This window comes from Naegleria gruberi (assembly GCF_000004985.1).
Source record: "Naegleria gruberi genomic scaffold NAEGRscaffold_4, whole genome shotgun sequence".
Taxonomy (NCBI): domain Eukaryota; phylum Heterolobosea; class Eutetramitea; order Acrasida; family Naegleriidae; genus Naegleria; species Naegleria gruberi.
The window spans coordinates 3,320-28,502 of NW_003163323.1; the positions used below are offsets into that span (position 1 = coordinate 3,320).

At 33.2% G+C, this 25,183-nt stretch overlaps 7 protein-coding genes and 1 pseudogene across 8 annotated transcripts; 3 read left to right on the forward strand and 5 right to left on the reverse strand.

The window, feature by feature from the left end:
• Positions 1-4,735: 4,735 nt before the first annotated feature.
• NAEGRDRAFT_62535 (uncharacterized protein) lies at positions 4,736-10,478 on the reverse strand (the record flags this gene model as incomplete). The annotated part of the gene is made up of 2 exons (XM_002681983.1): positions 4,736-9,852; positions 9,896-10,478. 2 exons carry the CDS (start codon positions 10,476-10,478, stop codon positions 4,736-4,738), a joined length of 5,700 nt encoding a protein of 1,899 aa, XP_002682029.1.
• Positions 10,479-11,222: 744 nt separating this feature from the next.
• NAEGRDRAFT_t63 lies at positions 11,223-11,293 on the reverse strand (annotated as a pseudogene). The gene has a single exon. The product of its transcript is annotated as a tRNA-OTHER (tRNA).
• Positions 11,294-16,412: 5,119 nt separating this feature from the next.
• NAEGRDRAFT_3976 (uncharacterized protein) lies at positions 16,413-16,904 on the forward strand (the record flags this gene model as incomplete). Its single annotated transcript, XM_002681841.1, has 1 exon — positions 16,413-16,904. A coding segment is annotated over one exon (492 nt), but the record flags the coding sequence as incomplete, so codon positions are not given.
• A 371-nt stretch (positions 16,905-17,275) lies between these two features.
• NAEGRDRAFT_62537 (uncharacterized protein) lies at positions 17,276-17,632 on the forward strand (the record flags this gene model as incomplete). Its single annotated transcript, XM_002681842.1, has 1 exon — positions 17,276-17,632. The coding sequence occupies one exon, from the start codon at positions 17,276-17,278 to the stop codon at positions 17,630-17,632; it is 357 nt and encodes a 118-aa protein (XP_002681888.1).
• A 295-nt stretch (positions 17,633-17,927) lies between these two features.
• Positions 17,928-18,347, forward strand: NAEGRDRAFT_62538 (uncharacterized protein; the record flags this gene model as incomplete). Its single annotated transcript, XM_002681843.1, has 1 exon — positions 17,928-18,347. The coding sequence occupies one exon, from the start codon at positions 17,928-17,930 to the stop codon at positions 18,345-18,347; it is 420 nt and encodes a 139-aa protein (XP_002681889.1).
• Positions 18,348-18,403: 56 nt separating this feature from the next.
• On the reverse strand, positions 18,404-20,430 carry NAEGRDRAFT_62539 (uncharacterized protein; the record flags this gene model as incomplete). The annotated part of the gene is made up of 4 exons (XM_002681984.1): positions 18,404-19,568; positions 19,640-20,114; positions 20,211-20,296; positions 20,393-20,430. The coding sequence occupies 4 exons, from the start codon at positions 20,428-20,430 to the stop codon at positions 18,404-18,406; spliced, it is 1,764 nt and encodes a 587-aa protein (XP_002682030.1).
• A 125-nt stretch (positions 20,431-20,555) lies between these two features.
• Positions 20,556-21,858, reverse strand: NAEGRDRAFT_78125 (cathepsin Z). The gene is made up of 7 exons (XM_002681985.1): positions 21,524-21,858; positions 21,432-21,472; positions 21,239-21,311; positions 21,015-21,186; positions 20,826-20,969; positions 20,768-20,776; positions 20,556-20,673 (listed from the first exon to the last, which is right to left on the reverse strand). The coding sequence occupies exons 1-7, from the start codon at positions 21,825-21,827 to the stop codon at positions 20,583-20,585; spliced, it is 834 nt and encodes a 277-aa protein (XP_002682031.1). The 5' UTR covers positions 21,828-21,858; the 3' UTR covers positions 20,556-20,582.
• A 141-nt stretch (positions 21,859-21,999) lies between these two features.
• NAEGRDRAFT_30337 (uncharacterized protein) lies at positions 22,000-23,058 on the reverse strand (the record flags this gene model as incomplete). Its single annotated transcript, XM_002681986.1, has 2 exons — positions 22,000-22,435; positions 22,511-23,058. 2 exons carry the CDS (start codon positions 23,056-23,058, stop codon positions 22,000-22,002), a joined length of 984 nt encoding a protein of 327 aa, XP_002682032.1.
• Positions 23,059-25,183: the final 2,125 nt, after the last annotated feature.

A 25,183-nucleotide genomic window follows, 5' to 3' on the forward strand; every position in this document is an offset into this window, starting at 1 on the left:
AGGTGAAAATCAAGATATCAAAAACATCACTCCAGTCAATAAAACACATATGAAAATGTTGCAAATGATGAGTAGTCATCGAAAATATCATTTATTCTAATTGGAAATATCTCTAATATATACTTGGAAGTCAACTCTCCCTCAAATGAACAAGTGAATCAGCCAAGTTGCCAATCTCAAATTAAATCATATAATCATGTTCCACATCTCAAATAATGTATATAATTCAGTTTTTAGACATTTTGGTAAATATTCCATCATTCACTAAGGTAAAGGGTGACTTATCAAGGTTGACTTGGAAAGTTAAGGAGGAAATCTTCAAATAGAGAACTACATCCTCAATCAACAAAATACATATCAATCGATTGGAAATCGATAGTAAATCTCGAAAATATCATTTATTTTATGATTTGAAATCTCTCCGTTACCTCTTTTGGTCAATTAAGACAATTAAGGATGATACTATAGGAAAAATTACCAATCTCAAAATAAATGATAATATCGTGTTCCACATCTCAAATAAAGTGGACTTTCTTCAAATTATATAATTTCATTTCAAGAAATGCATCCAGTAGATAGTACATGGTGATATTTCAATGGCATGGCTGCAAATCTGAAAGATATAGAAACAACTCCATTTTCACTGAAATTAATACCATGATATGTAGACACTCTAATTAGCATATGATATCAATTTCATGAATATTGGTTCAGTAGATATTGAGTTGTCAACTCTATCATTTTACTATAGAACTTTGACATAAAATCAAAGATTATGCTCCAACTCACTTATTTTATATGAAATTAGTCTAGAATTGATAACACACATTATATACATCATTTATATACATCCATATACGTATTGAAACAATTCATGAAACTTACATTCAGTCAATCAGTAAATGTTCAATGTCAAGAGTGATTATATCCAAGTGTACACTCTATCTCAATGAAAGTACATCCTATTATCGTGTAACTTTACCATGTACGTTTAGTCACACTGATATACAACTGGTATCATTTTTAGTGTTTTAGAATCGAATTCAATATGATAATAATAACAATCTGTCAAATTGTCATATTTCAACATATAGAATATACTCCATCTCATTCATTTTTCAAAATATCATACAAGTATCAAATATGAATACACTTCCCTAGATGAGGAGAACAATCTGAGAAAGTTTCACATTCATGGCTCAGTATCTTAAATTCCACTAACTTACCTTAGAAGAAGGTTTACGTTCCATCTCAGTCATTTCATAGAGTTATTGATCAATTCCAACAACAGTATGTTACTCACACATTATAGTACAATTCATGTTTCAAGAGTGATTTCTATGATAAAGTTGATGGAAGTGAGTGCCAAATGGCACTTTCACTTCCAATATAGTAGTAAGCTTTGTTAATCCTTTCGATTCTGAGCCATTTTCACATCAACTTGAATCTATTTTTAACTTTTCCGCGCGTTTTTCGGTTTGATCAACCGGCAAAAATAATTTTGATCAAGTGATTTTATTGCCACTAGCCACCATCATAACTTGATATATATAAATATTTAACAATTTCACATCAGCCGTATATTGTGCCCCATTACCATCACCATCTTTTGACATCATTTGTGATATATATTGTTAATGTATTTAAGGAGAAAAGCTTAATAAATAGGGGTTGACATGGGATCCTAACACTCTAGATATTTGACATGATATCATAGATTATACTCCAAATCACTCATTTTACATATAACAAGTCTAGAATTGATATCACATAGTCTATATATCAATTAAATACATCTACAATAGTTAAGAAACATTTCAAACTATTTTCATAAAATTAATCAGTAAATGTTCAATATCTGTACACAAACTCCCTCCGCTTTTTTAACGGGATCCCAACTTTGATGACCCACAACAGAATAGTTACTTAGTGATTCATCATAATTTAACTTATATGGTGTGCGCCTGTATGTTAACTATCATCAGAATTGTTTTCAGCAGTTTATGTGTAGTAGGTCGATTGAAAACCTCAATTGAGTGAAAACATATATGAAAATTTCAAAATCCAATAAAACCAGAACCAGTATATGCCAAGCTCCAAATATCGAGATATGTACTCAAAACATCTTGAAATATAACCACAATCATTGGTTTGTTGATATTTATTGTCTGGACAAAGATATGCAGGGTTAAAGTTGAGCTATTTTTCAAACTCAACTCAGTTGAAGTGGAACTGAAATGGAAGGTTGTTTCGGACTGAGTACCAAATAAGCAAATAAAGTCCAACAACAAATATTTAAAAAATTTAAGTTTTATTATTGTTTCTACAACCAAAACAATATTGGTTGTAGTTGTATGTTCAGGAACACAATATTCACCAATGGGAATGTCTTCCTCCTCCATGAGAACCATAACAGGTCATTCAAAGAGAACTGTGATGAGAGCAGAAGTGGCAACAACCATGTGAACGGAAGATAGCTTCCTGTATTGCTTGCAAGTCTTATCTGGTAGTGTGGTGGGGCATGATGAAGAGAAAGGACCTTGCTAGAGGAGATGTGGTATTGCCCGTAACACGTTGCCTATTTTTTTGTTGATGTTGTTTGTTGAAGAGTGGAAATTAACCTGTAAATTAGAATTTGTTAAATTTTTAATGTAACGGTTTTCAAGCGCGCTTGGAAGTAAAATGGAGGATCCTGTCAAATTATGAGGGATCCCGTTAAAAAAGCCGGTGAATCCCTTCAACAGATATCAACATTATATATATCCTAGTGAACACTCCATCTCAGTGAAAGTTATTCCAATCATTCTGTAACTTTACCCAATACGTTTAGTCACACTATTTTACATCTGGTATCAATTTCATAGTTTTAGAATTGAATTCAATATGATAATAATAACAATCTTTCAAAATATCACATTTCAAAAAAGAGATTACACTCCATCTCAGTCAGTTTACAAAATATCATACTAGTATCAAATATGAATACACTCCTCTTGATGAGGAGTACAATCTGAGAAAGTTTCAAATTGATGGCTCAGTATCTTCAAGTCACCTAAGTACCTTAGAATAGACAAGTCAATTAAGTACATCAAGTCAACAATTGAAAATTGAAAAATAGTATATTTATTACAAATTAATAAGACTCTTCTAAATAACTATATTGTTTAAATCAATATTTGTAAAGTTGTCAATACATCATGTCACAGATCATACTCTATATCAATGAATACTTGGCTAAATCAATTGAAATTGACATAGAGTTGTTTATATGTAGTATTATATATGTGGTATCAATATCTTTTAAAATTGTCAAGTATTAAGGAAGATCTAAAAAAATAAGGTGGTAATAATGAATAAGTTAGTAAAATCACCTTGAATCGATCACTCGTCCCTTAATTGACGCTCCAACATACAACCACCGAACCAACAGTGCTATAGCTTTAATTTCTAGAAATGCTTTATATGAAGAACCCAGTGGTTGTATGACCATTAAGGGGGAATTGTCAGCTTCTATTAAGAACAACAATTAACAACAAACAACAACAAGAATTGTATCATTATATGATAATAACAATAATTTATTAAACAATATGAAAGGGAGAAGTTGCTCCCTCACCAAATGATGGAAGATTCAACTTGATGAACAAGAGATGGTACCTCCACCATCTACTTAAATTCAGTATCATTGAAGATTATCCTGATGATCTTGATAAATAGATTCATACATCGGAAAAGTGTTGGAAGCAGAGTAATTTGGCGTTGTATTTTGATAATCGTAATATTTTAAAGGGTTAAAAATGGAGTTGATTAATGCGATTATCAAAATAATGGCTTTAAATCCATGGCTATTAGCACTGCCAACAAGCAAATAACTTGTGGAGTGAGAAGCATTACCACTTCCACCTTCTAAATAATATTAATAAATATTATGTTCAACACAGCTATTAAGCAACAGAAAATTAACAAGTTTAACACCAATTCAAATACAAAATACTCAACAATTACTGAATTAAATGCAAATGTCCCAACGTCATTTTGTAGAGAATTAAGTTGAACCTATGCGATTTTTCACCTTTTGCCAAATGGTTGCGTATCTAGCAAGCCCAAGAGAACAAAAAACACAGAAATATCGAGGTAAAACGAGTTGATTATCTCCATTATTTGATAGCAACCAATATTAAAATTATATATCAGCATGTAGCCGTGAACATTTCCTATCTAATGATATATATTGATGTATATGAAGTCTTATAAATAATGATGTTTTAAGAGCGCAGATTAATATCCCAACCCTGTGACAATTACATCCAACCCAATATTTTCCATCATTGGTTTGCTGCTTCAGAACAAAAAATTACAAATTAAGGTGGATTCTTCACATACAGTCACTTTTGCCATTATGGTAATAAACCAACTCAAATAAGGATGAATCAATATTGTTTACTGGAATTGCCATAAAACATTTTTCAGCGAAACTCTTTCCTGGAAAGACCAGAGGAAAAATCTTTCCAGCTACAGTACTGACCTTTATATATCTATCAATACAAGAAATGAAAATATCAAATTTACATTATTAATAGATGATAAGAATTATAATCAATGATATAAATCTTCACTAAGAAATCTCTTAAATAACCCAAACAAATCAACTCTGAATCCTAACCAAACCTCATCTCGCATAGAGTGGATCCAAATATATTAACAAAAGTGATATTTTACTTGTGAATCAGTTAGTTTATTCCAAGTCAACTCTCATTTGTTTTGCAAAGTTAACCTTTAAATCCTTCTGTTTCAAAAAGTCATCATATAATTGGGAAGTTATAAATCTTGAGAATGTATCTTCCATATTCAATTCAATCTGTGCTTGCAAATCATTGAAACAATCAGCAATTTGCTTTCTCAATCCTCCCTCAGACGAATCCATCATTTCCAAATCCTTATTTTCAACATTCACTTGCTTGTACAAGAGTATGAATTTCTTTCTGGTCGTTGATGGCACATTCACTTCACAAACAGCATTCGAAACCATGAATAAATCATGAATATTTTTCAAAAAGTCTGAAATTCCATCCAAATATCTTCCACTTGTGAATAGTTCATTATTCAATAGATAGTCATAGAGATAAATATTTTCAGTTGAGAATTCTGATTGACAGAATTTTTCAAATACTTGACGTGCATCTTGATCTTGCAAGAATATTGACAACTTGGAAATATTTCCAATCTTGTCCAAGTTGACCTTCTTTTGAATGTATAATTTGAGAAGGATGAGTAAGGAGAAACCACCAAATACCAAAACATAACAGAATTGATACAAAACTTCCATAATAAATACAGCAACATCATATTTGAGTGCTGTATCATAAACAGTAGTTCCCTTAAATCTATATTCATTACTGGTCAACCCAAGAGATTGTTGAACAATTAGCAAGGCAAAGTAAACCAAATAAATAGCCATTTCAGTTCTAAAGAATAGTGGAGAATCTAATGAGAAAACTTGAACTCCAGCTCTGCTGACCTTTCCCTTAATATTCGAAATTCTAATTGTGGTCTTCTTTCTTAATGAATTCAAATCGGTTGATCCCATCGATTCCAAATTTCTGAAACCTCCTCTACTTCTCTTTCTATAATAAGAAACTGAAATGTCAATAATTGCCACAAGTGAAATAATGATACTAAAAAGGAAGATAATGACAGTGTATGAAATGGACACAATATATGTATAGGTTTGTGCAGGAATGACATTGGTTCTCACTAAAATTACCCACAAAGTCCAATACAAAATATTCAAAATTGCAAATGAAATGATTATTGACATGAATACACGAGCAGATGTCAAAACCTTCAAAAATCTGAATCTTACTGAACCTTTCGGTTTGTGTGTTGAGATTTTTCCATATAAAAGTTTGAGTAATTCAAATCTCACAACTTGAATCACATAGGAAAGAATTGCTGTCAAATTCAAAGTGTTTACAATGATCATTGTAACGTTACCAACAATATTCGCAGAATTTTGTTCTTCTTCCCAAATATTGGTATTTGTTTGGAATAAATAGTCAATTAGGACAGATCTCTGAACTATGGAAATCAAAATACTTTCTGTCAGTAAAGCAATCATTCCCAAATAAGGTGTAATTAATCTGGACGAAACTGGTTGCTTATTTCTGAAAATAATCAACATGACCAATACGAAACCAGAAAGTAATGTAAACACCACACCAAATGCAATCTCAGCATAGTACAGTTTGGAGATTTCCACAGCTTGTGCAATGGTTGGACTTGATTTGTCATTAGTTCCTGTAACATTAGTTTGTTTGTATTCGATAAATGTGGAAAATTTTGTTGTGTGATTGGAGCTACAGTTGACTTGATTAGCAGTCAATCCAATGAATAACATTCCCTTAGTCTTCCAATTTTTACAGGTTTCGTCCCAAAATTTACAAACAATTTCAGTTTCGTTAGTAAACTTGGTAAATTCTTCTTTGGAAATTGCCAAATTAAGAACGATAGGATCTGCTAAATCAGAAAGTTTTGTCAAATTATAGTTTTGATAATATTTAAAATCAATAATTGAGGATGCTGTCTTGTTTCCATTAGCATCTACATTCTTGGCATAGGTGACAGATGACAATCCAATGACAGCATTTGTACCTCCAGTTGACTTGGCAATACTTGCAATATTCAGTACAACACTACTGTTAAATCCACTTTCCAAAATATTTTTCACAACTGGAGTACTGACAGGTGTGGAATCTGGATTAGTCTGACTGGCAGATGTCTGAGAAGAATTGGATGGAGCTGTAGTGGTCTGTAACACAATCGTAGCAACAGTTGTGACAATTGCTGGACTTGAATATGTTTCACTTGGAATGGTAACTTGAGTTTCAGTAGTAGTTGCGGAGGTACTCGTGTTATTCTTATTCGAATCATCAGAAGATGTTGATCCAGTGGAGCTTAATACAGTTGGAACTTGTCCTTTCATAACTAGAGTATTAAAAGTTGTCAATGTTTGCTCGACAGTTTCTTGAACAGTGACAGCTGGCGTGGAAGGTGAAGAACTTGAATCAGTTGTTGAAGTGTTAGTTGAGGTATTGTCTGTACTAATGATATTCGACAAAACTTGCAAAGTACTTGTCAAGACTTCGGTAGAAACCTTTGATTTAACATAACCATAAGTATTCAGCTCAACTGTGTAAGTGTCAACAACGTTTTCCATGTAAGTATCAACTTTCTTGGTGACTTCTGTTACAATCTCAGTGGTAACCTTCTCAGTTTCCTTAGTTAGAACATTCAAAGCTGAAAGAGCAGTTTCGGCATTTTCTTGACTAATCTCAATAGCAATGACTTTTTGTAAAATAACTTCTGGAGTAATCTCAATTGACTGATCATACAAGAGAACATTCTTCAACTCGTAACATGTTGAATTCATTAAATCTGCAGTCGAATTAGGATAAGAAGTTACAATGACACTTCCAATTGAGTATTCTTGAAGATTTCCATTAACATCTTGGACAAATGCAATAATTGGAAGAGAATCGTTGGTTACGAATGGAAGCGGAAAGGTTATATCACTAACCGTCGTGAATTGTGTAATTCTAATAGATTTTTGTAAAGTAGGATGGAAGAAACCATAAGCAAACGAAAGTGGTTGTAATTGGAAATCAGCAATCCAACCACTTGATGAAATATTGAATCTTGTGGCAATAGCAACACCTGTAGATGGTTCAATAGTGATGACATCTGGTATTTTAGGTAAACTCAAAACAGGAATCTCAATAAATGTAAAGAAATTTTGTAAACCATTTCTGAAATTCAAATCAACCGTAATTTTTGTAATATCCAATGACTCTAAACTCACAACAGTGCTCAGTGACAATGGAGGTGACAATAAAATTCCAAATTGATTTCCATTTCCGTTCAACATTCCATTTGAAGATTTCAATAATTGAGTGCTTGATAAACTTCTCAATTTGATTGAGTAACTATAACTGAATGAACAATCTTGATAGAGACAATTGAAATCTGAAACTTGAGAATAATCAGATAATGTAATATTGGAAATAATTGCTGATAATTGAACTTGTTTGGAGGTGTGTAGGTAATAAGTTGGTATTCCATAGGATTCTAGAGATTGAACTGCTCTGAATGTTTGGGAGGTAACCTGTACTACAAAGTCAAACAATTGAGATTTGATGGAAGTGTCAATTGTTGTACCATAAAGTGTAAAATAATAGCTACCAGTATTGACATTTGAAAAGTCCAATGAGAAGGAATCAGTACTTTGGAATGTAGTTACCAACTCACAATTCAAACATATTAATGTAAACATTAAGTTTTGAATTGGATATTCTGTGGCAGTGACAGTAGCTGTCACAACTTGTGAATCACCCTTGACAATTAAGGTAGATGATAAGGCTGCTGAAACATGGTAGATTAAAATATTTTGACAAACTGAACCTCCGTAAATAGGAATACAAGAACAAACATCAGGAGCTGAACATTGACCATGCCCAGAACAAACAACATCTGACACTGAGGAATTTCCATAACAATTGAAGGATTGACATACGTCTCCATAATAACCAGCTTGACAGAAACATTTGGTAGATGTCAAGGCCAATCCACCATGTGTACATTGATTAGAGATAGTTTGAGGAACATCATCGCTCAGTAACATACTCAAACTAAACTGGAATGAAGTTTCTAATGATTCTGAATTGTAATCATAGAAAGAAAGCTTAAACTGATAAGCACCGGCAATATCATAACTATTAAAACTTCCTTCAAGTGAATATTTCGAATAATTGTAAAAGTTTCTATCAAAAAAATGTTCGAAAGAATTCACAGAGAAACTCTGCACAATAGAACTTGTGGAATTTGTGTAAATTAAACTGCTAATCTCAAAATGGCTCTCCAGATATAAATCAACATTGACTTTTAGATTGGAATCGAATGAAACTTGGAAATTATTTGGATAGACTGAGAAATCAAAGTTTTGATTGTCAACAGTCAAAGATTGTGAAATACTTTGAGTGATCATCCACAAGTTAACACTCACAGTCGCATTGTATATATAGTTATAACACAAATCACCATGAAAATGACCATCTTGATCAACATATTGAGCTGACAGCGAAATGTCAAGTTTCCAATAATTTCCAAAGGTTGTCTTTCTCACTGACGAACTTTCCAACAGTGTACTCAAAGGAATATAATTAGATGTATACGATTGTGTCAGCTCAGTGTCATTCTTTTCTAAAAGTGTCAATTTGATAGATTTCTCTTCATGATAATTCATACAACCTGTCAAATCATAACCAGAATCATCAGAAAAGAATAACTGATGAGTGTACACATCTGATCTTCCATAATAGGCAATAAACTTAATACCACTTCCATCTGGTGAAATAATTCCAGTAATGTTCACATTAGGATAATAATCAATGTCCATAGTTGAGTTGGTTGAGTTATTGTTTGTGGAATTATTGTCAATGATTTCTTCGTAGAGTTTGAAGAGTTCTCGTTTGTGAGTGGTACTTGGTTTGGAATGTTGTATTTCGTCTGAATCGTCCATGATAGTTTTCAATTTGTTATTCGAATCGACCATACGAAGAGAACCAGTTCGTGAAATGTAGAAAATTTCTTCTTCGCCCCAAACTGGAGAAACTCTCAACTTCATAACATCTAGGAAGGCATGTTTAGCAAGAGTTTCGTCTGGCGATTCATCGTGATACTTGTTCAATCTCCCACCAATAATATCAAAAGTCAAATCTGGTTGAATTCTCTTAATAAAAGTTCCATCAGAACAATAAATTATTCCATGTTTGATGTCAAATGTAAAATAACCAAAAGCTGTTTACAAAGTTCAGTAATAATACAATTATTCGAAACTTACTTCCTTTCACATCACGAATAGTACCATCTTCAATCTTTCTAATCAAATTTGTTCTGTAATCGTAGAAATAAATGGTTTCACTCATTGCGTCTTGAGCCACATGTCCAGGTCGAATACATTCGTCATCATTAGTTTCGTCCTGACATTCATATTTGCTTCCAGCGAGAATGACTTTGTATCCTGAAAGTAAACGTTTCTTGATGTGATTTCCAGTCGAGTAAATAATTTCATCATATTCAGTCATAAAAAAACTCTGAATTGTTTCTACACTTTCCTCTACAAGAATTGACGAATCTCCAAATAAACTAAGCGAACGAATTTGTGTCTTGTTGTGAAGATAAAGCACATGTTGATTCTCCCCGCTTCCATCCACCAACTCTGATATTTTACATGCCTCTCCACATTCAAATCTTGCAACAATATTGTTATCCTTTAGTTTACGAATTTCTTCTCTATTCGAAACCAATAATTGTCCTTCTTTAGAGAATGTGAAGGTGGTGGCAGTTGACTCCACATGGCTGTGCACCAACAACACCAACAACCAAGAAAATACAACCAAGATGCTCAAACAATTGCTTGCCATATTTTTTGTTTGTTAAATTATAACGAATCGTCTGCTTTCGAATATTTTTTCATCTTTCCCCAACTTTCAAGAGACCATACTTCTTTAAAAGGCTTGTAACTCAAAAAATATGAGTTCAAATAATTTATGACATTTGTTAGTGACATGCCAAACATGACAAGCAAACTAAAGTTTCTATTGAAGTATGTCATCATATCAACGGTATTGATAGAATTTTGATCTTGTTCATTTGTGTTCACCTTGTTTTTAATACCTTGACAACTCATGTGAAAATCTGTTATAACAAATATGATGTTTGATATCTATTGGTTTTTTTCTATTTAAATGGTTGTATTAAAAGACAGATTGAATTTATATTAAAAATATTGGGAAATTTCCTAAACTGTTCAATATCTTGGCAAAAAGTCAAAAAGTTGAATCTGGATGCGTCGACCGGGAATTGAACTTCCTTTTTTGGAATATTATATTTAATATTTAAATAGTTTACAATATTGAATAATGAAACAATGTGTACATGTGTTGAAGTAGGGTACCCGTGAATCGATTCACCATATATAGAAGGGTACTATTCAATAAAGAACAACAAAAACAACAACAATAACAGTATTATTTGATACCGGGAGTCGCTTTTCCTTTTTGGGAATGCTGTGTGGTGCAGTTGGGTGGACGCAATACAATTTGTTAAAAAAATAAAAATAATAAAAATGAAATTGGGTAACGGGAGACGGTTTACTATATATGGAACATTCAAACATACAATTGAACCCGGGTCACGGCGATGGCAACGCCGTATTCTACCACTAAACCATCGACGCTTCACATTCACCCAAAATGTATTTTTCATACGTGATGATTTTCTGTAAAAAGCCCAGGCTGAGAGGTATCTTTTTAAAAGCAATTTGTGTACGAAAAGGTGAACTCTACCACCACCTTAATAAAAAATTTTAAATTATCCGTGCTGACGAGAATGAATATAGGAATATTTCAACCTTAAATGTTAATCTCCAATATTCTAATTTTCCTCATTATTGGCAATAATTTACTACTAATCACCATAAACTTGAAAATGTCGTCTTTTTGATGATTTGGACCAGCAATTATCTTCTTAATTTCGGGATATTTTGTTTATAGATATTGTCCACTACATTTTGAATTGTACGTACTTGCTCTTAATAAGGTTCCATATAAATTAATTATAAAATTAAAAGGTCGACGATTATACAAAAGAACCACCTAGTTTGGAGATTTGAAAACACTAAAAAGAATGAAAGAACCCGTCCAAAAATTGTCGCAGCATCAGCATAATTATCAAGCACTTTATCATCTTCGGATTAATCATATGAAATTCTTATTCACCCTTATTAAAATCATTATACTAGCAACAACAACAATAATATTATTGAGTAGTAGTAGTGACAGGTTCTTATTAGTGGTTCTCTCGAGTAGTACGAGTGGTATTATCAATATTTCGCCGAAAAATCCACAACTTGACTCGGTGCAGTGGAATGATGAGAGGGAAATTTGGTTTGCACAATCTTGTCCTCTTTCTGGATCGAATAAGAGGTGAGTATTTTCATCACCATCATTGATAATTAATTTTTATATATTATTGATCTGTTTCAACGCTTGCAAATGAACTGTTCACTTCCTTAATATATATTACAACATCATTAATAATTTTTAACTGCTTGCACACATGTATATAAAAGATTGGGCATTGAAATGAGGGATGGAATATTGGCTGCCTTTCATGAAGCCAATTCAATAGGAGGCATTTGGGGCTCTAAGAAATTAAAACTATTAACTTTTGATGATGCCTACGAACCAACCAATACTAAACAGAATACCGACTTTTTCCTATACAATATAACACCACCGAATACTTCCCTTAATTATGAATCCTATTTTTCACAGAATTCCCAATACAGAGAACAGATGAAGAATGTGAAATTGTTTGGATTGTTGGGATTTGTGGGAACACCAACAACTCAGGCTGTATTTGGAGATGTCGTTTCGAATTCCTTTCCTTTGATTGGGCCTTTTACTGGGGTTGGTTGGCTGAGAACACCATTCTACCCGAATGTTATTAATGTGAGAGCTTCCTACGATGATGAAACAGCTGCTATGGTCGACTGGCTGATAAATGTCAAGCTCATTAGAAAGATTAGTGTCATGTATCAAGCTGATAGTTTCGGTCAAGCTGGTTTGAATGGAATTAAACGAGCTTTGGTCGATTATCTCAAAATACCAATTCGCTCCATAGGTAGCTATCCAAGAAACACTCTTCAAGTAGAAGATGCATTTGCTGAAATTGGTAAAGGTTCACCTTCAGCAATAGTTTGCATTGGAACTTATGCTCCTCTGGCTAAATATATCAAAATGGTAAAGAACATGGCATTTGCAACGAATGGAAATAATAATGGATATGAAAATGCTCAGGAAATAATCATCCTGACTGTTAGTTTTGTTGGTTCTTCTGCTTTGGTAAGTGAATTGCAGTCAAGCGCCCCAATTTCAAACAAGTTTGGCTCAAGTTATTATACAGACAATGTGGTCATTACACAAGTGGTTCCTTCACCATTTAATTTGAGTTATCCTATTGTGAGATCCTATCAAAAGGCAAGAAAATCATACATACTTTCGAATAATCCTTCGGCTAATCTTTCAGATTTTGTTCCCTCTTTCATAGAACTGGAAGGATACATTGTAGGAAGATTTGTAAACAGTGTGCTACAGAAAATGTCTGGAAATTTGACCAGATCAAACTTTTTAGCGACTTCCTATTTTGGAGGAAGTAGAGCTGATGTTACAATTGCAGATTCTTCAATAGGAGATGCATCTGGAGGGGTTTTCAATTTTGATGGAATGCAATTGGGACCTTATAGATGGTGTGACTCAGTCAATCTGATCGATATGAATTTACCTTATTCTAATGGTTTCGTATTACCAAGTCAAACTTCGGCCAGCAATAGCAGCGCATGTTCTTCTTTCAATTGTAATCAAGGAATGAAAGTTGTGTACAAGAGCTCTATCGACATCAAAAACTCCTCAGTTTCCTTTTCTGTATTTGGTGATTTATTTTCTTGGTATAATTACAAATCTGGAAGCTATTGCATTTCAGATCCAGTTCTTGTAAAGAAACCTCTTTTATTTGGCCAATCAATTAATACAGCATCAGGTGATTTCACTGAAGAACTCATGTTAAGAAAAGGAATTCTGGCTGCATTCGCTCTTCACAATCAAGGATTGACGTCAAATCAACAAAAATTAGAACTCTTAACAATGTATCATTCAGGAACAAGTGAAATGTTGAAGAATACGAAGGAATTTGTAGAGATTCATCATGCTCTTGGATTATTAGGATATTCTTCAACTAATTTGAATGTTGACATGTTGTCGAAAGCAATGACAGACAATTCATCTCAACTGAATGGTATTGCATTGGTGGGAACTGCTTCTACTATTAATTCGATGGATTTCAGATCAAGTTTCTTCCAAAATATTATTCACGTTCATAGTTCCATTTTAGAACAATTAGGAACTATTGTGGATTACTCAATTAACACTCTAGGTAGAACAAGAATATCCATTGTTTATAGTAGGAATCAAGATTCGATGGCAGCTTATTCGATTCTTAACGAAATATTGTCAAGTTTAGATTTAAAACTTGATTCAGAATCGTGTATTCAAAACGAAACTTTTATTTCAACTGATACAATCATCAGCGATCTATCTTTGAATGGAGCTAATCCTCAAATCATCATCTTTGCATTCCCTTCAAATGTAAATAATATTGGATCAATCATTTCTTCCATTCAACAAACTTTTTCAACAGAACCAAAGTTTAGAAATGAATTGACCATATTTATGATCAATTCATTCTTTAAAGAAAATGTAGAGGTTGAAATATTACCTTGGATTTCATCTCCCAAGTTGGATAATGTCAAACTAATGTACGTGTCACATGTTCCATCCATAAATGGAACAGCTCACATTTCCATTGAAAAGTTTAAGGCAGCTATGGAGCTCTACTCTCCAGATCTTTCAAATTTATACAATACCAAAGTGTTGGAAGGTTTCTTTATAGGAAGTTTCATCAGTACAATTATGGAAAATCTTGGAAATGAACCAACAAGTCAAAATTTAATCGAAACTATTTATAAGGTAAAGACATTTATCAATTTCCAGACTACTTTTGGTGCATTTTCAGAGTCTTCCACAAGTCCATGTAATTTGGGAATGAGAATGAGTTATATTTATGGGCTTTCGAATAGTGGAGTTTCAGAGATTGCCACGAGAGATCATTCTTCAAATTGTGGACTACACAGCTATGTTTCAACAAGAACTTCTGTCATTCACAGTAAGATAGATAGACCAATCTTACTTGGAAGATTAATTCCATACAAAAAGGATGAAAATTCATTGCAAAATAAGATTGAATTGCTGAGTGAAGTTTCGACAATTGACATGGATGATTATGCCAGAGGATTGACTACCTATCTAAGTTATTTATCCTCAAAACAGTCTTACCAAAGTGTCAAGACCAAGAAAATCCACTTACTCACCGAGTATTACAGTTTAACCTCAAGTGGCAAAACTTTTTCGGACAAGTTGACAGCTCTCATCCAAAAGAATAAGATTTTCGCTCTCGTTGGTTCCATCATTAAATTCGACGAATCTACACTTAGCACTAATGACAAAATAGATCAAATCTCCAAAATCCTTTCGAATAACAATATTCCACTCATTGATTCTCTGACAGGAAGTATTCGAATGAGGAAACCTTTTTCACAAATGTTTGTAAACATTGGTCCTTCGTTGTTGGATCAAGGAATTGCTTTTATTAATTATGCAAAGAGTAGATTTGGTCAAATTGCAATTGTTTATCAAGATTCAGAGTATTGGAAAGGAGCTTTGGATGAGATTGTAAACTTTTGTAGAATTGAATCGATTACAATAGGTCAATTGAGAGCTATAGATATTTTCAAGTCAATATCAGATCAAACAGATCATTTTGAGTCATTTTTGAAGGAGAAGGAAGATGTGGCTATATTTATTTTGGCAAATGACGTTCATTCAGCTGAAATTGTTAAATTGACATCTGTCACACACAAGGCAAATAGTTTTACTAATAATATCTTGTTTGGAATTCCTGTAGAGTCTGCTACCATTGATTTTGAAAGTGCAGTGATGAGCTGTTCCTCCCTTAGAAATGAAACATCTCCCTTGATTAGTAGTTTCGTTTCTGGTAAATCAGATTCTGAACTAATGTCAATTGTCAGCTCTTACATTTCATCAAACAAGTTATTAATTACCAAATCCATGTATTCACCCAACTACATCTCCCAAACTCATGATCAATACTCATTTTCCACAAGATTTTACACTCAATTTGCTGAATTTTCAAATTACCCAAAAGCAAATTATTTCACATTCGAAGGATACGTGATGGGTTACTTTATAGACATGATGATGGGTAGTATCTATCAATCTCAAGGTATATCTGATCAAATATCTGATATTGCCTCTCAAGATTTATTAGACGCAATTTATTCAAATTCAGTTTTTGATATAATCTTTAAAAAGATTGGTCCTATGGGATATACATGTTCTAACAATACAGAGGCAAGATCTACATGTGAAGATTCTTCCACTTTGGTTGTTGGTTGTGGGTGCAATCAGGGAGCCAAAGCGGTCTATTTGTCTGGATTGGCCAATTTCACACTTTCTTATAATCAAACTAATCTCAATTTCTTTGACATTTCTGATTATTCCCTGACTTTCAGAACATGTGGAGTTGAAGCTGTCGTTCCTTCCTTGTCCATCATTGCCATTATTTTCATTGTCATTGGTTCCTTACTCGCTGTATTTATCCTAATCCTTTCTCCAATTCTGAGCTATCGTTATTACATCTCCAAAAAGGCAATTAAGCATGCACCAACTTCCAAGAATGGTAAATTAGCTTGCTGTTTCACTGATGTCCAAAACTCTACCGTTTTGTGGCAATCCAATGAAAAGGCAATGAGAGAAGCTTTAGTCATTCACAATCAAATAATGAGACGAAACTTGGAATTATGCAATGGATTTGAAGTCAAGACCAATGGTGATAGTTTCTTTGTAGTTTTCAAAGATCCAGTCGATGCACTTGATTGGTGTGTCTCTGTCCAACATGATTTACTACATGCCAAATGGCCAGCTGATTTATATAGTATGTGGGATTGTAGACCTGAATGGGATGAAGAAAGTAGACGAATGATGTGGTCAGGGGTGAGAGTTAGAATGGGATTACACTATGCACAGGCTGATTATGTCTTTGATAAGGTCATGAAGAGACCTGATTATTTTGGAACTTGTGTGAATACTTCTGCCAGAGTGGAGGCAATGGCCCATGGTGGACAGATTTTAGTGACTGAGGAATTCTTTTTGGAAACATGGAGGATTATGAAGACATATTTGTATTCGAATGTAAAGTTTCAGGAGCAGAATTATTATGGCTATGTCCACGATATAACTTTGGCCATGTCGAATCCGTTATTGAGCCAAACTGCTTCCTTTACGCAAGATTCAAGTTTCAATAATACGAATAATACGAATAATACTTCAATGGTTTCTGGAACTCAGAGTTCTTCGAGTGGAAACACTTCAAAAACTCCAAAGAGTACAGATGTTTCCAGAAAGTTAAATCTGAACGCTGCTTCTAAACGAAAGAGACCTAAACATGCTGAGATGATTTAGGTGAATACACGCTCAAGGGATTAGAAGGCATGACTCGTTTATTCCAAATCAAATCTGAACTGATGCAAAAGAGAGTTTATCCACCTTTGAAGAATCAACCAGAAGCCCTTTCTAAAGAGAATAGTTCAGTTGCTGTCATTCCAACACCAATGGGACCTCAAGACAATGACTCGGTTGAAGTTGGACATTTTAAGAAGGTTCACCGATTGAGTAATTCAAATATTGTGAAGAGTTTACCACATTTTGAGATGGAGATGGGCGAAATTGAAGCTGAAAGAATAACAGATAGTATTCCTTCATTGAGAAGGTCCATGTCGAGGAAAAATCATAATAAGATTATACCAGCTGCTGATGATAATATGGTTAATTTGGTGGATGAAAATGCTTCCACGAGAGCAGAGGTGGAAACTGTGAGGTAAATTTTTGGAATGACATTGTTGGTGGTCATTGTTTGACAGTTGCAGGCTTCAAAACCAGCCATATTCCACAGTCAGTCAAAAAGCCTTCCAATTACTTGTTAACAACTGCCACTCTATCAAAATTAAGCGCAGTGTTGGAATAATAATCACATTTAAAAAGTCCATCAATGGCTGCCTCAATCAAATTTAAAATGTCCTCAGCGCACATATGTTACTATTTTTAAAAAGCCCATTGAAATAATTCTTAATATTTCAAAACAACAAAAGAAAATACATCAATAAGTTGAAATTTAAAATGAAGGGTTACCATCCAAGATTCTATTATCATGACTACACCTACTATAGACCAAGAATATTCCCAAGATTCGTCTTTGGTATGCTCGTTGGTGGATTTATTGGCTATGCATGGGGAAGAAACAACAATAACCATCAAGGTGGAAGTGGATGGGGTAATAGACACAATTATTGGGATTACAATAGAAATAATAACAACAATAACTCAAATCCACAACCTTTCAATAATCAAAGTAATCCAGTTCAATATCAATATAATCCTCAACCTCAACAAGCTCAATTACAACAACCATCTCAACAATATCCACAAAATATTCAACCTCAACAAACTCAATTACCACAACCTTCCCATTCAGTTCATAATCATCCAACTATGAATATCAATTATCCTGAGGAAAACAAACCAACCAATCAAAATTAAGCTCATTTGCACCAATCAACACAATCAGCATGTATATAATATAGCAATAAATTAGTTTAATGATGAGATAATTCTGATATTTCCTTATTGACTTGTTTGAGAGCTAGTTTGGCTCTGGAATGTAAAACTTCCTCAAATGAATATCCACTCATCTTGCTACATTTCTCCAAGTAGTGTTTGACATCCTTCAGAAGGGCAAGTTTTTCTTCCTTCTTTTCTGCAGGGACTTGTTTAGATTCGAATAAGTAAATTGATTCTCCAATTTCATAATACGAAAAGGCAATCCACTGTTTTTCCAACACAATGTGGTGCTCATAGGAAACTGCCTTTTTAAATTCCTCCTTACTTTCCTCATGTTTTCCAAGTAATCTCAAAAATTGACCTCTCACAACTGCCAATCCAGCTTGAATATCATTTCCCAATTTGGAATGGTTATCAATGACAATTTCATTTGAAGTCTTGATAAATAATTCGTACAATGGCTCAGCAATGTCTATTTGCAAATTGGCTAAATCTCTCTTGACATATAAAAAGTGGAAGACTGACATGAACATCATTAAATGTTTTTCCTTTTCTGTTTTTAAATATTTGAAAACTTCAACCTTTTCAGCAGCAAATTTGTCAATTCTTGATCCCTTTGAAACATATTTTCCAAAACTATCAATCAATTTGTTAGTTCCCTCAATATCTCCGAGTCTTAATTTACAAGCAGCCAGCAACATGGCCGAAATTCCTTTCGTATCAAAATCCTTTTCAGAGCTCACTAATATATTCAAATAATGTGATGCCTTTTCAAAATCCTCAGTCAAAAAGTAACACCAGCTTAATTCATGTACGAGGATGTTTGGCATAAAACCCATCGATTCTTCACAAATTGTAATGGCCTCACTCAAACTGGTAATGGCATTCGAAATGTCTCCCTTCTTTCTTTCATAGTGAGATTTCATCATTTTAAATCCACCACTTCTAGGGAAGATCTTTTCTGATTTCTCTAATAATCCACCTGCAATGGCAAGTTTAGTTTCACGATCTTCCAATGCTCTTGGAATGAACAGATAATTCATTGATAACATGAAGGAGGCAACTCCAAACTGTCTTCCACCATATTCATGATCAAATTTCATTAATTCCAAACCATGATCTCTATCTGCATCAAATCCAATCATACTCAAAATGGAAGTTAACATGGGTGGTAGAATTGACAACATGAAATTGAAAATTCTATAAAAATCAAATTCAACAAATTTCCAATCCGTTAATTAATAAACCAAATGAACAATTATAAAACATACCCCATTCCAAAATATACATTATGCAAAACATCACTATGAATAAACTCATTCGAACTCTTTTCATAACTTTTCAAAGGTTCCACAATATTGTAAACATGTTTGAATTTCAAATATGATTTTCTCAAATTGTAAAACCCTTTAAAATAAGATCCACTACTAAACTGCACAACTCCTCTCATTAAATGTAATTCACCATCAAGAATTTCATGATCCAATTTTAAATTATTAATTTTCTGATCAATTGTCAATTCTTTCAGTTGGCAAAAGTTTTTATGATCCTTCTCGTTGAAATTGTAATAATTTTCATTGTTGGAATATAACTCTTCGTCCATTCTTTCTAATTCTTGAATGAGATTCGTCAAGTTTGTTGCCGAATGTTTGTTGAAAAGATAAAGAGAATGTTCAGCTGCTTCAATGGCTTTGAGACTTTCATCTCTCAGAGAAGTATCACCTGAAAGAACACTTCCCAAAATTGCTATTACATTTCAATATATATCATTCATCAAATAATTTACAACAATTTTCAATATTTAATAACATGTTCATCACCTTCTCCATCTGTACTACTTACGAATAATAGCCAATTCATAGGCCATTCGGGGAATGCTCTTTGCTAATGGATCTAAATACTTTTTAGCTTCTGCAAATTCAGTATTCCTGATGAATGAATATTTAAATAATTTACATCATATTGATAATAACAATTAATATTAATAATTGTTAGAATAAACAATATGAAGAATAAAAACTCACCAAACCAAATGATTTCCTTTGAGAATGCAATTATACATTTTTTTCAGATGGTTTTTTAATTAGTTGGACAGATCCAATTCGGAGATAGGAGTTGAACTGCTCTGATATGGTTTTTTCTCTATTATTCTGTTAATAACTGTAGTAACAATTTGCAAGTTAATGGTAATAAATAATAATAAATTAAGTTTATTTAAGCATTGACTGGAACACCAAAAGCACAATCAGTTTCAATACCCAATGATCCAAAGGAAACACGAGCAAAACCAGATTCACCCCAGTTACTGTATTTCATTGAATTTCCAAATATGAATCAATTCGATATCCACAAATAAGAAAAAGAAATTAGAAAATCCAAAATATAATTATAATACTCACGCTCCCCATCTAATTATTAACAATTGGTAAACGTTTTAAATACATTGAAAATACTTACGAATTTCTAACAATCCAATATTGACTAGCAGTAGCAGAATCCCATCCCCAACCAACAACAGCAACAATATGGTTGACTTGTGGGTTATTAAGAACTTGAGTAAAGACACCTCCAGTGTAAGCTTCGAATTGTGGAGTAACTTGACTATTTAAAAAGTTAATAATAATCATTCCAACTTGAAATACTTACATAGCACAAGTAACTGGACCACGAGCATAGACTTCATTCAAAATACTATCAGAACCCTTCAAAGTACCATAAGCACCAACCTTGAATCTCTTATAGTTGGTGATTGGGTGACAATTAGAGTTACCGAAAGTGGTACAAGTGTAACAAGCATTCATGTCAGTACAAGTTTGATCTATTTCACACAATGTTAATAATTCATATACTATTAATTTGTTAACACATACCAACAGCTCTATAGTTGTTACAGGTTTCATCAGGAATACCAAACTTGTTAGCATAAACGTAAACGCTGTAGTGCTGTTGTTATTGTTGTTGTTCCATCATATCCACACAATATTCATCATATCCAATTATCATATTGTTAAAAGAATAGTAAAATCATTATAAAAACAATCTGTGTTGTTGAAAAAGACTTACATCACCACCCTTGCAGGAACCGGCATTACCACAAGCCAAAACTATCCATATGGTTAATATAACAACAATAAATTAATCAACACACTACATACCATGTTGTGGGGAAAGATAAGCACATGGCCATTGTCCCTTTCTCAAAATATTAACACGATCAGCCAAAGTAGATGTACTTGCCATAGCCCAACAACTACCACAAGCTTGAGGAAGGTTTTGACTTCTAATGGTGGAAATATAATTGGTTCCATTAACGTTACGCCAATCAAAGGCTGTTGGCAAAGCCTTTGCGATAGTAACAGGGAATCTATAGGAAGGAGATTCATTCTTCTTGTTCATTTCACGCAAGGCAACGTTTGGTTGATAGCATGATTCAAAGGCCATGGCAAAGGAGGCCATCATGATCAAACCAACAACAATCAACAATTTGTTCATCATTTTTTTTTTCTAAAATATTTTTTTTAAATTTTTTTGAACTCCGCTGAAACTCCATTTCCCTCTTTACTAATTCTTTGATAACAACGGCAAGAATTATTGATTTATTAAGGATTTTATGGAAATGGAGGAAAAATAACTATTGAGACAGAGTTATCATTTGAAAATCTCTTAATTGTGAACTGGTTGGTCTTTGAGATGGATCCTTCTTTAACATGGAAAGCACGAATTGAATGAGTGATTCTGAATATGGAATGGATTGTCGTTTGATTTGAGAGTAGAGTTGAGAGAGGACTTGATCTTCATGTTCTGAGAGGAGGTGGGTGGCTATTATGTATTGGAGTGAATCATTGGTCATGAGTTGGTAAAATGAAACACCGAGAGAGAAAATGTCAGATGGCATTCCATAATTTTCATTTGAAAGACATTCAGGAGACATGAATGCAACTGTTCCCTTTACAGAATTGTTTTCATTACTAATTTCCTTAGCCTCTCCATAATCTCCAATAACTAGCTCTATACTATCGATGAAAGGATCGAAGCTGTCAACAAAAATGTTCTTTGGTTTCAAATCTCTGCATTTCCAATATTATTTTTCAGTTTAGGATAAGAATATTAATATATTTTCAAATGAATTATACTAAACCTACCTATGGAGAACATTCCTATTAATGTGAAGATATGACAAACCATCTCCAATTTGATTAATTACACTAATCATGAGTTTCTCCGAGAATATTCCATTAATTTTCAAACACTTGTCCAAATCTCCCTTATAATATTTCATTACCAAACAAAGAGCATTATTGAGCCTCTTGGAAACAAACAACTCATAAACTTCAACCAATCTAGGATGTTTGAATGAGAGAGTCTTTGAACATTCATCAATTGCCTTTTCCATTTCATTATCCGAAACTCGAATGCACTTGATGGCAACCAATCGATTAGAGCTCTTGGTATCCTTACACAGGAAACAATCTCCAAACGATCCCGATCCAATCTTTTCCAAAACTTCATATCTATTCTTTAACAAATTATTATTCACATCATCGGTGGAACTTGTTGAGGTCACAGATTGTTGATTAAATGAATTTGTAGTTGTGGTGGTATTAGAATTGTTAGTTCTTAAAGTATGATATGTATCAATCGAGGAATGAGTTTCAATTTCGTGGTCTGAGAATATGACTGGATTATGCATGTTGAGTGAGACAGATTTTTGAGTATTTGCATTGGACGAAACTGTATTCGAGTTCAATAATTCGTGGTGATGTTCCTCCAAATGAGGAGATTCCTTCTCTTTCTTTTTGCAACTTTTCACAACACAGCAACCAATTAATGAACCAACTGACAGCACAATAATAAAACAAATAATTGAACCCAAAACTATGGCCACAATGATAATTATCTGTGTAATATCTAAGGATGAGGCGGAATAAGCTTCAATATTGTAAACTATTGGACATGTGTAATCATTGCAATGAATTCTCACATAGAATGGAACATAATTTGATGAGGTTATGTACAAATCTGGAACATTAATTGGAAAATACGTATAGGGAGGAGAAGGTTGAACATTTGAAGAACTTTTCACAAACGAAACTCCATCAAACGAAAGAGAAACTGCTACCGAAACTGATGTTTTTCCTATTGCTGCAGTTTTCAGTCTCACAGTTGACTTTCCATTAGTGAGACAGGTTTTACAGACCAATTCCTCTGCATCATTCATGGACATGGTGAGAGTTGTGCTTTGAGAAGAAAGTTTGACTTCGTGCCAGAATTTTTCCACAACAAAATATTGAATTCGAATAGTTTCGCTACTCGATGGATTAAACAAGACGAAATAAGATTCCAATCCTGTATATAATCTGAATTGGGATACCGATGCTGAGGTTGCATTACTAGCCAAAATCTTGAATGTCTGATGATACTTGTCAACTTGTAATTGAGGATAGAGAGTTACTGGAATAACACCCATCACTAATTTACCAGTTGCTTGGTATTCCAAACGGAAATATCCATACTGATAACTTGTATTATAATTCACAAATTGCAAAGGACCCAATTCATAGTCAATGATAATGTCATTCAGCTCTGTGTTCATTCCGCATGTCAATTTACAAGACATCAAGAGCACTATCAATACCATAACTATCCATCTGATGGAAAATACATCAAAAACTCTGCAGATGAAACTGCCTTGCAATCTTCTTGTCTCGTTTGATAACAGTTCTGGTTGCGACATTTTTTTATCCTAAAGTTTCATCAACAAGTTCTTTTTTGGTAATTTACAAAGATTGAATTCATGAACTTGTCTCCCATTAGAAAGGGATGCATTTCAATTTGGTTATTAATGTTATCATGTTAATTTACAAAGAAAAAACAATTCTAGTTGACAAAATTTACGATTTTCTGAACATCACTTTAGAGCGAATATTGGTAAAAAGATAAAAAGACTACAGCACCACAGGTTCCCAAGTTGTCTCCAACCTCAGTACTGATGTGGCTCGACGATGCTTAACTTCTCAAATCGGACGGGATGAGGTGCATTCATCGTGATATGGCCGTAGCCATTCATAACCATAAATTACGGTTTATTTATCGTTTTTCGAAGGCAAAGCCAAAATTTGGACCACCTAAAATACCCTGGTTTGATTATTAAATTGATGAAAACATTACAATTACATACTACTATCATCATGACATTAATTTTTATTTACAATTTGAGTTGACTTATTTACAAAGGTTAGTTTTTCATCAAAGGCTTTCGGAACAATTAGAATACAATATTATTTACATTACAAAGCCTTCACAATAAAGAACAAGCTATTAAAATTATATAATTGTCATTTGATGATCATGTAAAATATATTACAGTAATACATCATCATCGGAATTAATGATCATGCTTATTTGTATGATATTGAGGAGGATTATAAAAACCAGTCATCATCATAATCACCCAAACAAGAACACACAATACAAAGGAAGTCATATAAGCAGCAGGTTTGGTGGACATTCTTATTATTTTGTTTGTTAGATGTATTATTAGATATAATTTAAGAGTTTGATCAAACTTCGTTTTTTTCTGAAATATTATTAAATCAAATATTTGACGCAATTCAATGATATTAATATCTCGCTTCAAGAATATACTGTTTAAAGAGAATCATAGTAATTTAAAGTCTTTGTATTATTGATCAGAAATGAAACATCTCTATTGTAATAAAGAGTCCAATTAGTTGTGTGAGGAATTGCGATGTTAAGATTCTCAATTTGTGAAAGATCCTTAATGGATAATGCACCCTGATCATTGTTGAATATTG

Bases quoted from the DNA above. Each gene is read 5' to 3' on its own strand.
- NAEGRDRAFT_78125 (XM_002681985.1), bottom strand. From the start codon at position 21,827: ATGATGGCCTCCTTTGCCATGGCCTTTGAATCATGCTATCAACCAAAC. The intron at 21,473-21,523 runs GTATGTAGTGTG...CCATATGGATAG, and splicing joins TTATCTTTCCCCACAACATG to TTTTGGCTTGTGGTAATGCC. The intron at 20,970-21,014 runs GTAAGTATTTCA...CTTTTTAAATAG, and splicing joins GGTCCAGTTACTTGTGCTAT to TCAAGTTACTCCACAATTCG.